The sequence below is a fragment of the Anarhichas minor genome, unplaced genomic scaffold (assembly GCF_050575085.1).
Source record: "Anarhichas minor isolate MPS153535 unplaced genomic scaffold, ASM5057508v1 ptg000018l, whole genome shotgun sequence".
Classification (NCBI taxonomy): Eukaryota; Metazoa; Chordata; class Actinopteri; order Perciformes; family Anarhichadidae; genus Anarhichas; species Anarhichas minor.
The window spans coordinates 9,042,760-9,057,272 of record NW_027466464.1 but is presented as its reverse complement, the minus strand read 5'-3'; the positions used below and the strand labels follow the sequence as shown (position 1 = coordinate 9,057,272).

General features: G+C 42.2%; 1 protein-coding gene and 1 long non-coding RNA gene across 2 annotated transcripts in view; both read right to left on the bottom strand.

Annotated features, from left to right (window-relative positions):
* Nucleotides 1–5,304: 5,304 nt before the first annotated feature.
* LOC142953006 (uncharacterized) lies at nucleotides 5,305–7,506 on the bottom strand. Its single transcript, XR_012954759.1, has 5 exons — nucleotides 7,456–7,506; nucleotides 6,824–6,884; nucleotides 6,603–6,691; nucleotides 6,235–6,306; nucleotides 5,305–5,421 (listed from the first exon to the last, which is right to left on the bottom strand). It is a non-coding gene; the product is annotated as an uncharacterized LOC142953006 (long non-coding RNA).
* Nucleotides 7,507–9,665: 2,159 nt separating this feature from the next.
* The window catches only part of unc80 (unc-80 homolog (C. elegans)), a 31,951-nt gene continuing 27,103 nt past the window's right edge, over nucleotides 9,666–14,513 (bottom strand). Inside the window, exons 56-66 of the mRNA XM_076094929.1 lie at nucleotides 14,200–14,406; nucleotides 13,936–14,120; nucleotides 13,663–13,828; nucleotides 13,383–13,562; nucleotides 13,151–13,298; nucleotides 12,483–12,539; nucleotides 11,448–11,529; nucleotides 10,998–11,103; nucleotides 10,640–10,660; nucleotides 10,207–10,394; nucleotides 9,666–10,127 (exon numbers count right to left, since the gene is read on the bottom strand). Of these exons, the coding sequence (XP_075951044.1) occupies nucleotides 9,666–10,127; nucleotides 10,207–10,394; nucleotides 10,640–10,660; nucleotides 10,998–11,103; nucleotides 11,448–11,529; nucleotides 12,483–12,539; nucleotides 13,151–13,298; nucleotides 13,383–13,562; nucleotides 13,663–13,828; nucleotides 13,936–14,120; nucleotides 14,200–14,406 (1,802 nt within the window). The remainder of the gene's footprint in view (nucleotides 10,128–10,206; nucleotides 10,395–10,639; nucleotides 10,661–10,997; nucleotides 11,104–11,447; nucleotides 11,530–12,482; nucleotides 12,540–13,150; nucleotides 13,299–13,382; nucleotides 13,563–13,662; nucleotides 13,829–13,935; nucleotides 14,121–14,199; nucleotides 14,407–14,513) is intronic.

The window sequence follows — 14,513 nt, the reverse complement described above, 5'->3', positions numbered from 1 at the left end:
GGTGTCTCTAATCGGTGGTGGAAACAGACCGGACCTTCCTGGACCAGAGATGGATTTGACCCCTTCTCCTCAGGGTGCCACGCGTCACTCACTGTCAGCTGCTTATCTCGGTGAGCTATCCCTGAAGCTCGAGGCCTGTCCATCTGTTCTGGGATTTGTTCTTCACACTGCTGCTGTTATCTTCTGAAAATCACATTTCCAGCCCGCGAGTCGAGAACCGAGCAACATGTGAAAACCAGGAATCCAAACCGCTTGACCATCTATGACGCTTTTAACCCTAACCCTAACCCTAACCCTAACCTATGCGAAGTACACAATGTAAAATATGCAAAAATGTAAAGAAACACAAGGTTTGATAAGATACAACATTATATACACAGTTAGTAAGAATTATTTAATAAATAATTTAGAATAAATATTTAAAAATAATTATTTAGATATTAATATTGGATGTTTACGACATACTATACTGTAAGTTTAGTAAACTTACTATAGTTTACTTAGTATAGGTTAGGGTTAATATCCTAATGTATCCTTAATATATATAATATTAATATCTAAATAATTATTTTATAATATAATATTTTATAATATTATAATATTTCTTTTAATATTTATTCTAAATTATTTATTAAATAATTCTTACTAATTGTGTATATAATGTTGTATCTTATCAAACCTTGTGTTTCTTTACATTTTTGCATATTTTACATTGTGTACTTCGTATAGGTTAGGGTTAGGGTTCAAAGCGTCATAGATGGTCAAGCGGTTTGGATTCCTGGTTTTCACATGTTGCTCGGTTCTCGACTCGCGGGCTGGGAATGTGATTTTCAGAAGATAACAGCAGCAGTGTGAAGAACAAATCCCAGAACAGATGGGCGGGACTCGAGCTTTAGGGATAGCTCACCGAGATAAGCAGCTGACAGTGAGTGACGTGTGGCACCCTGAGGAGAAGGGATCAAATCTTCACTCAGCTCTTAAACACAGAAAACCTCTGGAACAAAACTAACATTTAAGCTACTTTACAACAATGAGAGATTGTTCTGCACATTTACAAATAAAACACCAGATCACATTATGAATCATCTTCAGCTCTGGTGTCTCTAATCGGTGGTGGAAACAGACCGGACCAGAGATGGATTTGACCCCTTCTCCTCAGGGTGCCACACATCACTCACTGTCAGCTGCTTATCTCGGTGAGCTATCGCTGAAGCTTGAGTCCCGCCCATCTGTTCTGGGATTTGTTCTTCACACTGCTGCTATTATCTTCTGAAAATCACATTTCCAGCCCGCGAGTCGAGAACCGAGTAACATGTGAAAACCAGGAATCCAAACCGCTTGACCATCTATGACGCTTTTAACCCTAACCCTAACCCTAACCCTAACCTATACGAAGTACACAATGTAAAATATGCAAAAATGTAAAGATACACAAGGTTTGATAAGATACAACATTATATACACATTTAGTAAGAATTATTTAATAAATAATTTAGAATAAATATTTAAAAATAATTATTTAGATATTAATATTGGATGTTTACGACATACGATACTGTAAGTTTAGTAAACTTACTATAGTTTACTTAGTATAGGTTAGGGTTAATATCCTAATGTATCCTTAATATATATAATATTAATATCTAAATAATTATTTTATAATATAATATTTTATAATATTATAATATTTCTTTTAATATTTATTCTAAATTATTTATTAAATAATTCTTGCTAATTGTGTATATAATGTTGTATCTTATCAAACCTTGTGTTTCTTTACATTTTTACATGTTTTACATTGTGTACTTCGTATAGGTTAGGGTTAGGGTTCAAAGCGTCATAGATGGTCAAGCGGTTTGGATTCCTGGTTTTCACATGTTGCTCGGTTCTCGACTCGCGGGCTGGAAATGTGATTTTCAGAAGATAATAGCAGCAGTGTGAAGAACAAATCCCAGAACAGATGGGCGGGACTCGAGCTTCAGCGATAGCTCACCGAGATAAGCAGCTGACAGTGAGTGACGTGTGGCACCCTGAGGAGAAGGGATCAAATCTTCACTCAGCTCTTAAACACAGAAAACCTCTGGAACAAAACTAACATTTAAGCTACTTTACAACAATGAGAGATTGTTCTGCACATTTACAAATAAAACACCAGATCACATTATGAATCATCTTCAGCTCTGGTGTCTCTAATCGGTGGTGGAAACAGACCGGACCTTCCTGGACCAGAGATGGATTTGATCCCTTCTCCTCAGGGTGCCACACGTCACCCACTGTCAGCTGCTTATCTCGGTGAGCTATCGCTGAAGCTCGAGGCCTGCCCATCTGTTCTGGGATTTGTTCTTCACACTGCTGCTATTATCTTCTGAAAATCACATTTCCAGCCCGCGAGTCGAGAACCGAGCAACATGTGAAAACCAGGAATCCAAACCGCTTGACCATCTATGACGCTTTTAACCCTAACCCTAACCCTAACCCTAACCTATGCGAAGTACACAATGTAAAATATGCAAAAATGTAAAGAAACACAAGGTTTGATAAGATACAACATTATATACACAGTTAGTAAGAATTATTTAATAAATAATTTAGAATAAATATTTAAAAATAATTATTTAGATATTAATATTGGATGTTTACGACATACTATACTGTAAGTTTAGTAAACTTACTATAGTTTACTTAGTATAGGTTAGGGTTAATATCCTAATGTATCCTTAATATATATAATATTAATATCTAAATAATTATTTTATAATATAATATTTTATAATATTATAATATTCCTTTTAATATTTATTCTAAATTATTTATTAAATAATTCTTACTAATTGTGTATATAATGTTGTATCTTATCAAACCTTGTGTTTCTTTACATTTTTGCATATTTTACATTGTGTACTTCGTATAGGTTAGGGTTAGGGTTAGGGTTCAAAGCGTCATAGATGGTCAAGCGGTTTGGATTCCTGGTTTTCACATGTTGCTCGGTTCTCGACTCGCGGGCTGGGAATGTGATTTTCAGAAGATAATAGCAGCAGTGTGAAGAACAAATCCCAGAACAGATGGGCGGGACTCGAGCTTCAGCGATAGCTCACCGAGATAAGCAGCTGACAGTGAGTGACGTGTGGCACCCTGAGGAGAAGGGATCAAATCTTCACTCAGCTCTTAAACACAGAAAACCTCTGGAACAAAACTAACATTTAAGCTACTTTACAACAATGAGAGATTGTTCTGCACATTTACAAATAAAACACCAGATCACATTATGAATCATCTTCAGCTCTGGTGTCTCTAATCGGTGGTGGAAACAGACCGGACCTTCCTGGACCAGAGATGGATTTGACCCCTTCTCCTCAGAGTGCCACACGTCACTCACTGTCAGTTGCTTATCTCGGTGAGCTATCGCTGAAGCTCGAGTCCCGCTCATCTGTTCTGGGATTTGTTCTTCACACTGCTGCTATTATCTTCTGAAAATCACATTTCCAGCCCGCGAGTCGAGAACCGAGCAACATGTGAAAACCAGGAATCCAAACCGCTTGAACATCTATGACGCTTTTAACCCTAACCCTAACCTATGCGAAGTACACAATGTAAAATATGCAAAAATGTAAAGAAACACAAGGTTTGATAAGATACAACATTATATACACATTTAGTAAGAATTATTTAATAAATAATTTAGAATAAATATTTAAAAATAATTATTTAGATATTAATATTGGATGTTTACGACATACTATACTGTAAGTTTAGTAAACTTACTATAGTTTACTTCGTATAGGTTAGGGTTAATATCCTAATGTATCCTTAATATATATAATATTAATATCTAAATAATTATTTTATAATATAATATTTTATAATATTATAATATTTCTTTTAATATTTATTCTAAATTATTTATTAAATAATTCTTACTAATTGTGTATATAATGTTGTATCTTATCAAACCTTGTGTTTCTTTACATTTTTACATGTTTTACATTGTGTACTTCGCATAGGTTAGGGTTAGGGTTCAAAGCGTCATAGATGGTCAAGCGGTTTGGATTCCTGGTTTTCACATGTTGCTCGGTTCTCGACTCGCGGGCTGGGAATGTGATTTTCAGAAGATAACAGCAGCAGTGTGAAGAACAAATCCCAGAACAGATGGGCGGGACTCGAGCTTCAGCGATAGCTCACCGAGATAAGCAGCTGACAGTGAGTGACGCGTGGCACCCTGAGGAGAAGGGGTCAAATCCATCTCTGGGTCAGGAAGGTCCGGTCTGTTTCCACCACCGATTAGAGACACCAGAGCTGAAGATAATTCATAATGTGATCTGGTGTTTTACTTGTAAATGTGCAGAACAATCTCTCATTGTTGTAAAGGAGCTTAAATGTTAGTTTTGTTCCAGAGGTTTTCTGTGTTTAAGAGCTGAGTGAAGGCGGTGTGACCAAATAGCTCAGTCAGTTAGCAGACTGCTCAGAAGACCTGAGTTCATGAGCTCGCTCCTTGTGAGGTGCAGTGATTTTTGAGTGAAAGTGCTGACACTAGTGATGCGTGACAACATGAGGTGAAAGGATGAAACCCTAACTGTGTTTCAGGAAGGTCCAGTCTGTTTCCTCCACACATTTGAAACACTAACAACAAAACTGAAGGAGCTTTATAGAGAAGAGTGATGGTTTATTTTAGCAGGAGAATGTGTGACGCTGCAGCAGCTCAGCGTGTCAGATCCGATGGCTCAGGGTGATAGAGGACTGATCAGGAGTCTGGAGGTTGTGGGCTCCATCCCGTGGCGCGGTGAATTTTAAGGTCCAACACCCAAGATGAGGAAGTTAAATATTCTATGAAGATGTACGACTTGACATAAGTGAGGCTGGGTTATGAGTGACTGGAGGTTATGAGTTTGTACCTTCAGTAATGCGTTACATCTTAAGGTCAACCAGTCAAAACAGAGGAGACAAATATGCAATGAACCAGACACAAGTGTCAGATCAGATAGCTTGAGGTGATAGATGACTGCTTAGAAGGCAGGAGGTTGTGGGTTCAATCCTTATGTGGTGCAGTGACTTTTGAGGTCCAACAGCCAAAGAAAGAAGTCAAATATGCCAAGAGAAGAGGTCAAAGCGTGAGTGACGTGATGGTGTGGTTACACAGTTCCCGGTTTGGATCGCGCTGACCCGGGTTCGCTCCTCACCTATGTGAGGACATCAATGTCCACTACCCCGGGGGTCGAGACGTCCGTCTCCTCACGGGTTTTCAGAGAAATGAACGGAGAGGGTTATGGAAATGGTTTTATTAAAAATTTAGCTGCATAGCAGCTATTTTAGATCTCAGAGTAACCGCACAGCGGCAGAAGAAGACCCACGTCTTCTTCTGCTGCTGTGCGGTGAAGAGAAGAAACCCCGTCGTCCTCAGGTCTGGTCTGGAAAGTCTGCACTCATCTGAGGAGAGAAGAAGAGAAGGACAACGTTAGACAATGCATCACATACATGTATTACTATTACTACAACAATAACAATAAAGGTTGTCAAAGTTTTACATTAATACATTTTTATGGCAAACTATATTATGACTATTAAAAACATGACATTTTGAATGAACTATCATACAATTTTATTTTTATGACTGACTATATGATGATTTGTTTTAATGACATACAATACAATTTTATTTTTAGGACTTTTTATCTATGATAATTGTTGCTTATTTTATGACATACTATACTTTGATATTTTAATGGAAAACTATAATATGGCTTTTTTTACGGCATACTATACTATAATATTTTTATGACATACTATACAATAACTGTTTGACATTCTATACCATGATCTTTTTTTGACTTTTTATGGTGTACTAAGTTTTTTTTTACTTTAATGCCATACTATACTATGACTTTTTTTACAGCATAATATACTATGATATTTTTTTTACTTTTTAATGACATACTATACTATGATCTGTTTTATGGCATACTATATTATAAAATATTTTTGACTTTTGTTATGGCATAAACTTTTTAAAAACTTGTTTACAGCATACTATACTATGCTATTTTTTTTAGTTTTTTTAAAGATATACTATCCTATGACTATTATGGCATACTATACTATGACTTTTTAAAAACTTTTCTATGATATACATTTGTATTACTTTTTTTTAATGACTACAACACTAACAAGAACTACAACAATAATCATAATTTGCCTGCTACCATTTCAACTACTACTACTAATAATTGACGTGATATTTACCAAATGTTTGTTCCAAGCGCTCCCGTCCTCGTCTCCTCCAGGCGCTTCAAGTGTCTTTGTTCATTCAGCAGTCTGGACCAGAAACAGAGACGTTTAATTACATGTAAGTCACTTTAAGTCACAAAATGACTCACACTGGTTTAATGGAGATCTTCACTGTCTGTCAGCCCATTAATATAGCGACAAGGTAAGAAATAATACAATAAAATACAATGAAAAGATAAGGTGGTCAGCTTGTTTTGACACATACTATGTAATTCCCCTGGTTTCATTCTCCACTAATTATTATTAAAAAAGGCTAAAATGCAATCAAAACATTTTAAAAATCAAGATGAAGAGAACATTTTGCTTTACTGGTGTTTCCTTACTCTGCAAGTTGGTCCAGCATCCTCTGCTTGTCTTGGACTTTGTCTCGGAGGAGGCTGAGCAGCTTCTCCAGCTGCTACTCCAGCACTTTCTGGAGGATGGAGACACAAATAACACATTACAGACACACAATCGTTCCTATATAAAAGGCATGTGGTTCGACTGTTGCGGTTTACAGCTGTGTACAGATGATAGTTTGTTTCTCAGGTCCATCTCTCCTCACCTTGATGTCCTCGTCTCCATCCAGTCTGCTGCTCCTCGCCCCCACACCTTGAGTCTTCTCTCTGAGAACCAACAAAAGAAGACAAATAACATGGCTGTAACGTCAGCTTGAGGTATTCTGAAGTCCGCCTCAGTCCACAGGGAGGGTGTCATGGTAGACGAGCGATCGATCAATATCATGTCTTATGAGCGCAGCCAGCTAGAGAGACCAGATTCTACTGCGCATGTGTTGAACCCCCACGATAGATTGACGTCCCCTCTTTTAACTCCCCTTAGCTGGCCTACAGAAATGCGTCATCCCTGCAACCCTCTATGAGTCCATATCATTTATGAAGTACGCCCTCTAGTGTCCAATGCAAGGAAGTGCATCTCTGTGGATGGTTAGAAAGCCAACTCCGAAATACGAAAACAAATATTAAACCGTCCAACTTTTCACTTGCAAACAAACGGAAAAATATAATGTATTCAATAATCGACACGAAATTAGCATAACATGCAAATATACCATACATTATCACACAGCAAGCTAGTCCACACACAGTCCACAGGTGCCTTGATGAAGGTTAACATTACCGCTGACAACAACAGTAGAACACCTGAAACCAAAAGCCCCGGAATGACATCGTAACTCACAGGTAACGTTAGCTGCAGGTCTCCCTCTTCCTCTGGTCCTCCATTCACAAACACGCGAGCAGTAACCGCGCAGGTTGTTGTCAGCCATCTTGGATGCTTCATCAGGTGAGCTCGTCCACCTGCGCTAAATAGCGATGACCTCACAGGAAGAGCGCGTCATTCATTGCGTCATCAAAAAATACTTGAACGTGTCATTCATAATGTCAATTTTTACTGTTACTGACTTCTCCACGGTTAGAAATGGACAGAAAGCTGAAAAACATTGTAAACAATATCTATTTATTTAGATATTTTAGAAATATTCTGATATACTGTATAGCTTTATTCTAACTTTGCACAAAGAAGACATAATTTGACAAACACATTACATTTAAAGGGAACTCAGATTCAACAGTTCAATGGCCCTCTGACAAAGAAACGCTGATGCGTCTTTGTACTTCTCCAAAGACTTAAAACCTTGACCTTGTGTGGTTCAGTGTGTTTCTATGGATTTGAGATAGATACGTTTTAAACTGTGCAAAATTAAAACAGATCATTTCTTAGGTGGACATGGATACAGAGGACAGGACAAGAATGCATAACAGAAACATTTTCTCACTGCATTTCCATTTTGGGTCATAAATTAGGTAGAAACAGGGGAGTAAAGTGTGCTTTTATTAAGAATACACTTTGAATATTTGTTGAATAAACTGCATTAAGACACCTCCATAGAGGCTGCATTATTCCCTCTCTACTCCCACTGCATTAGAAAACAGTACACAATCTCTATGTACCCAAATGAACACTATATTTGCATGGCGCTGGCATCAGCCAATAACAACACTGTGTGTTGGTGAGACTTATGGCACATATTAATCCTGTATTATGTGATTTAACGTCATCATTATTACTATTGACGAAAAGGGTCAAATCGGCATGTTTTAGATATTTTGTCACATGTTCACATGATATGATCTCCTTCAAAGTGGACATTTAGGAGGTATGAGGCTTTCAGCAGACACAAGAAACGCATTTAAAGAGACAGTGTAAATAGTTCCTTAAGGCATGGAATATGCAACGAGGTAACAGCCATCGACTGCATCTCGCTCGCCCCACTGATGTCATGTCAACATCACAGACAGAAACAAAACATGACCAGCACTGCAACATCAGGACGAGTGACATTGTAAATGTTATCCCTTTTTTTTTCTTCCGGAATTGATATTTTAAGCTGATAAACACAACTTTGACCACAAGTCAAATATTCTGCTGGGACACTGAGCAGCACAATACACACACTGTAGAAACAGAGTTAACGGGATATATGTTTGACATTATGATTAGAATGAGAGCTGAAACAACAGGACTCTCACATATGATCACATAAAATGTTTAAAATACATATACTGTACTGAATATTTGCTGTATATCACCTTCTTCATTTCATATAAAGGCCGTAGTTTCACCCGCCGCTTTAGAATGGCTCTTATAGATATACTGTCTGTACAAGTTCTGCATTGCCCTCCTTTATAGTCTTTGTACAAGATATAACATCTCCTTTTTTTCAATTTATATATATAGATCTCCGCAATATAGACATTCAAATCTACAGTATTAGAAGCGTTCGTTTCTGATTATTTTATAATTGGGTATTAATCTAAAATAAAATTAAAAAATAAACCTTTTATCTTCGGACAGGTCGACTTAAAAAGACAGCATGACTTCACGTTGCTATGATGAAGGAGACGAGCAATAAGGTAGATTGCTGCTAAAATATACATTCAACCTGCACGGTATGTAGCCATAAGAACAGACAAAGGACAATAATGTTGATATTCAACACTTAGAAGATTAAATAACAGACCTACAGAGAGAGGAAGGAAGGGGGAATGTTTTGCACATTTAAGTGTACACTTTTGTCAAAACTAAAGAACTACACTGAGGAGGAAGCAGTTTAGTTTCAGGGGAAAGCTGAGGGATTTGGGGCTACAGACAGGATAGAAAACAAGTCGGTGGCTTATAGAGGACTTGAGGAAGGGGCTCAGTGTGAAAAACAGAAGAAGCCACACATCTCTGTACATTCCCTTCCTTTCAAACTCAGTCAATAAAATCACACTTTACTTTTCATTTGTGAAATGTTTGCAGCACAGCCTCCCTGTTATCCGTACCCTGCAGGTATTTGTATGGCATTTGGCTACAGATAGAAAAATACAGTACGCCTGTCAGCCCTCTCAGACGTGGGACTCGTCCAGGTCCAGGTCGACCGGGGAGAGGGGCAGGGGCCGCCGACGGGGTGACCGGCGGGGTGAGGTATGGGACAGCAGCGGGGTGAGGAGGGGGTTCTCTGTGCCCTCGTCCTCGCTGAGCTGCAGCAGGGTGTCGCTGCGCGGCAGGAGCGCAGTCGTGTCCTCGTCCCCGGGGCTGTCTCTGATCCTGGGCGGCCCCGGCGGCGGCGGAAGCAGGAGAGGCGCTGGCGGCAGAGGCGGAGGCGGCGGGGGGCCGGGGGCCGGCGCCGTGCCCAGCACCGGGAGCGGTGGAGGGAGAGGAGAGGCGGTGCGGGACAAGGCGAGAGGGGAGCAGGTTCGGGATGGGGGTGTTGGGGTGGAAGGGCGGGAGATGGAGGGAGGAGGGGAGAGGCTGCTGCGGAGGCCCCACTGCTCTCGCTTCTCCTTGCTGCTGATGACGGGAGGAACCTGGGGAGAATAAAGTGGTTAATGAGAATTTGCCAAGATGGATTGTTTAATGCTCCAGCCCTTTCTCTGCTGGTCCTACCTGTGTCTTAGCAGGGCTGTGCAGGTCGGCGGTCACTGTGGCCGAGGAGACAGAGGGCACCTCCAGTGTCGGGGACTTTGAAAGGGCAGGACTTGCCTTCCTGCCCTCAGCCAGAGGGTCCATCGCGCTGGGAGTCTCCTGGCCTTGGCTCTCTGTAAAGGTGACTGACCTCTTTTGGTCTCCATGCGCTGTGGGCACACATGCGTGCGCACGTGGTCAAAACAGAGACAACAGCGCCAGCTATAGCGACACATCAGCACCACCAAAAAAAAGAAAAGAAAAGTGGAGGCAGGGATGGAACAGGAAAGGGTAGGCAGGGACTGGGAGGGGGATGCAAGACAGACATGCAGAGCGCCCTACTGGGTGAGGTTGCAGATAAAAGGGGGCGGGCCGTTGCAGGGTGGAGAGGAGAGGGTTAAGGGTTGTGTCTCACCTTCACAGTCCAACAAAGTTTCTTTATTTCGAAACATAAGGCATGAGACAGAACAGAGTGAGAAGAGTCAGTCTGGGGACAGGTGGTACAACGAACAGCATTGGAACAAAGACGGAGGTTGTGAACAGTTCAAGTCAGCACACAGACATTAAACATCACATTTTAATGGGAGAATTAGGCTTTAACGGTGTTTAACAGTCTAGACTTGGCTTGTTGTGTGTTGATGAAGTGCAGGGAAAGTCTGGCTGTTACATTTTCAGTGACTCACTCGTTTTAAAATTCTATGACAAACATATCCTCACATTCAGTCAGCAACACACACACACACACACACACATGAAGGCACGTGTTGTGTTACCCAGTGGTTTGTTCTTGGGCTGGATGCTCCTGCGGGTTGTGGAAAGCCTCGCTCCAGACCGACTACGTGGTTCAGTCTTTGGAATGGACAGCAGGGGGCGGCGCAGCTGCAGGAAAGTCACAATTAAGTCCAATCCAGTTTAGAGTATGAACTGGTTTTTTCAGTTTTTACGCGTTAACTTTTAGAATCGTTTAGAGTTCATGCAATATGACAAATGCTTTTATTTCAATTTCACATATTCATTATGAATCAAAGAGGGATAATTCAACATGTTATTGCCGTTACAGTTGGAGGTGTTGTGTTGTCCTTTAAAGTGCTAAATCATATTTCAATCATTCATATTTCCCGTTTTCTCCTCCCCTTCTTTTGGATACAAATCACTTCTTAATTACTGCCCATGTAGTTTTGCATAATTTCATTCAAAATGAAAGATAAAGTTAACGTCCACACCTGTCTGAGGCCTCTCTTTCTTCCTAAAGGAGGCTGGATCAGAAGGTTCTGCTGACCCGGTTCACTCTGCACACTGGCAACCCTGGTACAATCAATCAGACGAACATTTGCATTCACACACACACACGCACACACAAGAGACACAAAAATACATCAACACGAAGAGACCAAAAGACCACCGCATCCCCAGCTGAGCTCGTTTACTGACCAAATCTTTGACCACAATAAGTAGCTATTCTACCCATACACTCACTACACGACACACACACACAATAAGTTACAAGACACCCAATCACAGTGCAGAAAAAAATGATTCATACACTGACAACACAACAAGGGATAGTAGGGGCTGGAGTAGCAACGCTCACACATTTAGAATCCCCCCTTTTCCTAACGTGTGACTCTGTTAAATCAAATTGTAATTGGGCTACATCAGATTTGAAGTTCTCAAAAGCAAAATTGGACAAAACCGGACAAAGAAAACAAAAGTGTCCTCATGTTATAGTTGCCACCCCAGTTCCCTCTTGCCCCTACAGATTGGTATCCAGAGTAGGACGCCCAATTTGATCAGCGAGAAGCCTGATAGACACGTAAACAGTATGAAACACCATGGCACCAATGGGAGAGAGGCTGACTCTAGTGATGGCACATCAACTGGAAAGACCCACAGCTAACAGAGGTGAAACAGAGCTCCCTGGCCCCGGGGGCCCCCTTTAGCTGTTTTTTTTAGGGGGTAGGGGCCTGGTTAAGATAGCACAGCAGATGAGCTGAGAAGATGAGGGTCAGTGTGGAGCTCAAGAGGAAGTAGAGGGGGGGGGGGGGTAGAGGACAGAGACAAGTACCACTGGACCCACACAGAGAGAGATAGAGACAGGTAAGTGAGGGGAGGTGTGGCGGGCCAAGGCGATTTGATTGGATGTGGATGAGTGATCAACGGCGAGGCGGCCAATAGAGGGGGGCCGTCCCAAGGCGATGCCCCTCCCACCGGCGGACAGATGCACCAATGGGACAGACACAGAGAGAGGGCCACTGTACCTAGAGAGGTTACCCTCCTGCAGAAGGCCCTGGGACTCATCTAGCACATTGGGTTCACTGTAAAAAGGGAGGGCGGAGGGGGAGTTTAGGGAGTGTAGTCGAGATCCGTTACCACCCGAGTCCCTGAGCCCAGACAGCGCGGTGGGAGGCCGGAGCTGTGGGACTACTACATTCTTACCAAGATACAGAGTCTTAGCTACTTCACAATTCTGCTCTGAGACTGTTGAACAAAAACGTCATAAATCAACAGAGATATACACAGAAAAAATGGCTGTGGTTGTGGGATATGACTGATTGATCCAATTCTACATATTACATAAATAAGCCAAGATCGGAATCGTACATGGATATTTGTTGAAGGTAGCTGTGAAAACACAAATAATTGAATTTGAGCTCAGCGAAACAGTAAATGCAGGAATACTTTCAACAGAAAACACACATCAGGGTTCACACAGTTAGAACATTTCTGTCTGCACACCAGCTCAATCTTTTGTCCTGTATCGTCAACTGCAGGACAAATAAGGGAGAACAGATCCTGCATATCGTCACAAACCAGGGCACATTTTATACTTGTCTTTAACAGAAACTACACTACGAAAGTGCTTGTCCATACTTGTGTACAGTGTGTATTTGGTGGGCGTGCATGCATGTGTGTTGTTATACGTTACCTGTGGCTGGGCAGCAAGGTGGTGCGGGGGACCTCGGGCTGCGAGGCCGCGGAGCCGGTGGCGTGGCTGGAGAACCGTCGCTGCGCCATCATCCGAGGCAAAAAGGCTTCGTGCTCGCTCACCACGCTGGGAATACTAATGGAGTCATCTGGAAGGGAGAAGGATGGATGCGGTGAGTTCAGTCCGATTTTTTCGACGATTGTCATGTGAAAGAAATGAGAATGTTTCTGACTCTCTTCGTCGTCCTCGTCGGTGCGGCTGAGCGTGTCTTGGGAGGGTTGGCGCGACGGTTGGCTGTCCTGCTCCCAAACTGTGCCGGTGCCCGTGTTGGAGCGCGACATCGTGGCCAAACTGAGGCGGTATGCTGACGTAGAGGTGCCCACCGTGCTGATGGACGTCTTGCCCTGGTAAGCTGTTTGATGGAGGCAGGTTGAACACCAACACACAGGCAAAAATGTAAGTTAACAATTCGAGGAATCATCTGATATTTGAACTTTGCTTCAGTGTCTGACCGGAGCCGCTGTGCACAGCCTCCTTGAGGATCTTGAGTTCATTGTTGAACTCTGCGAACAGGGAGCTCTTGCAGAGAGGGCGCGGGATGAATCGTCGCTCCAGCTGGTCAGCGATGTGGTGACGTGCTGTGATCTCCTCCTGGGAGTCGGCAGGCTGCGTCAACAACTAGACGAACATGAACATACATGGACCAGTGAGGAGAACAAAGAGGCAAATCGTTGAAAAAGCGCATGCACAATTAAAATGAATGAACAAATAAGCTGGTTCTTAACCTTGCACTGTATGAAGGGTCTCAGCAGGACAAAGATAGGAATACGGGTTCGGACGATGAAGTCGATGAAGTCCCAGAAGGCCAAGCCGCCCACTTTTCTCAGAGCCATCTCTTTCACTTGCAAGCTTAGCCGGTACCACTGGTTTCCCAACGAGCGCTCAAAGCAAACCAACACCACCTTCAGAGCTGCAGAGGGACAGTCGGAGGGAAGAGGATGAGAAGGGACCAAAAGCAGCTATAAAATGCTGTCACTTTTCATTCGTACCCAGATATGCAGCCTGGCTGGTGGACTCTGCTAATCCCTCTCTGCGCAGATCCTTCCCCGTGTCGCCCGGGGTGGAGCAGTGAGCCGGGGAAGCGTCCAGCATGAAGTTCTTTGTGCGGGAGGTGGAGATGATGCGGGGAGGCAGCAGGATATTGATGACCGTCTGGAGGAGCAGGAAGATCTCCGGCTGCTCCAGGTGGGGGCTATCTGGAAGGAGGAAACAGACGGACATTGAATTCAAGACATTCATACAACTTGATTCATGTGTTGTGTTTTAATTCTATGTAACCAGGGAAGCAATACCAAAGAGCTGT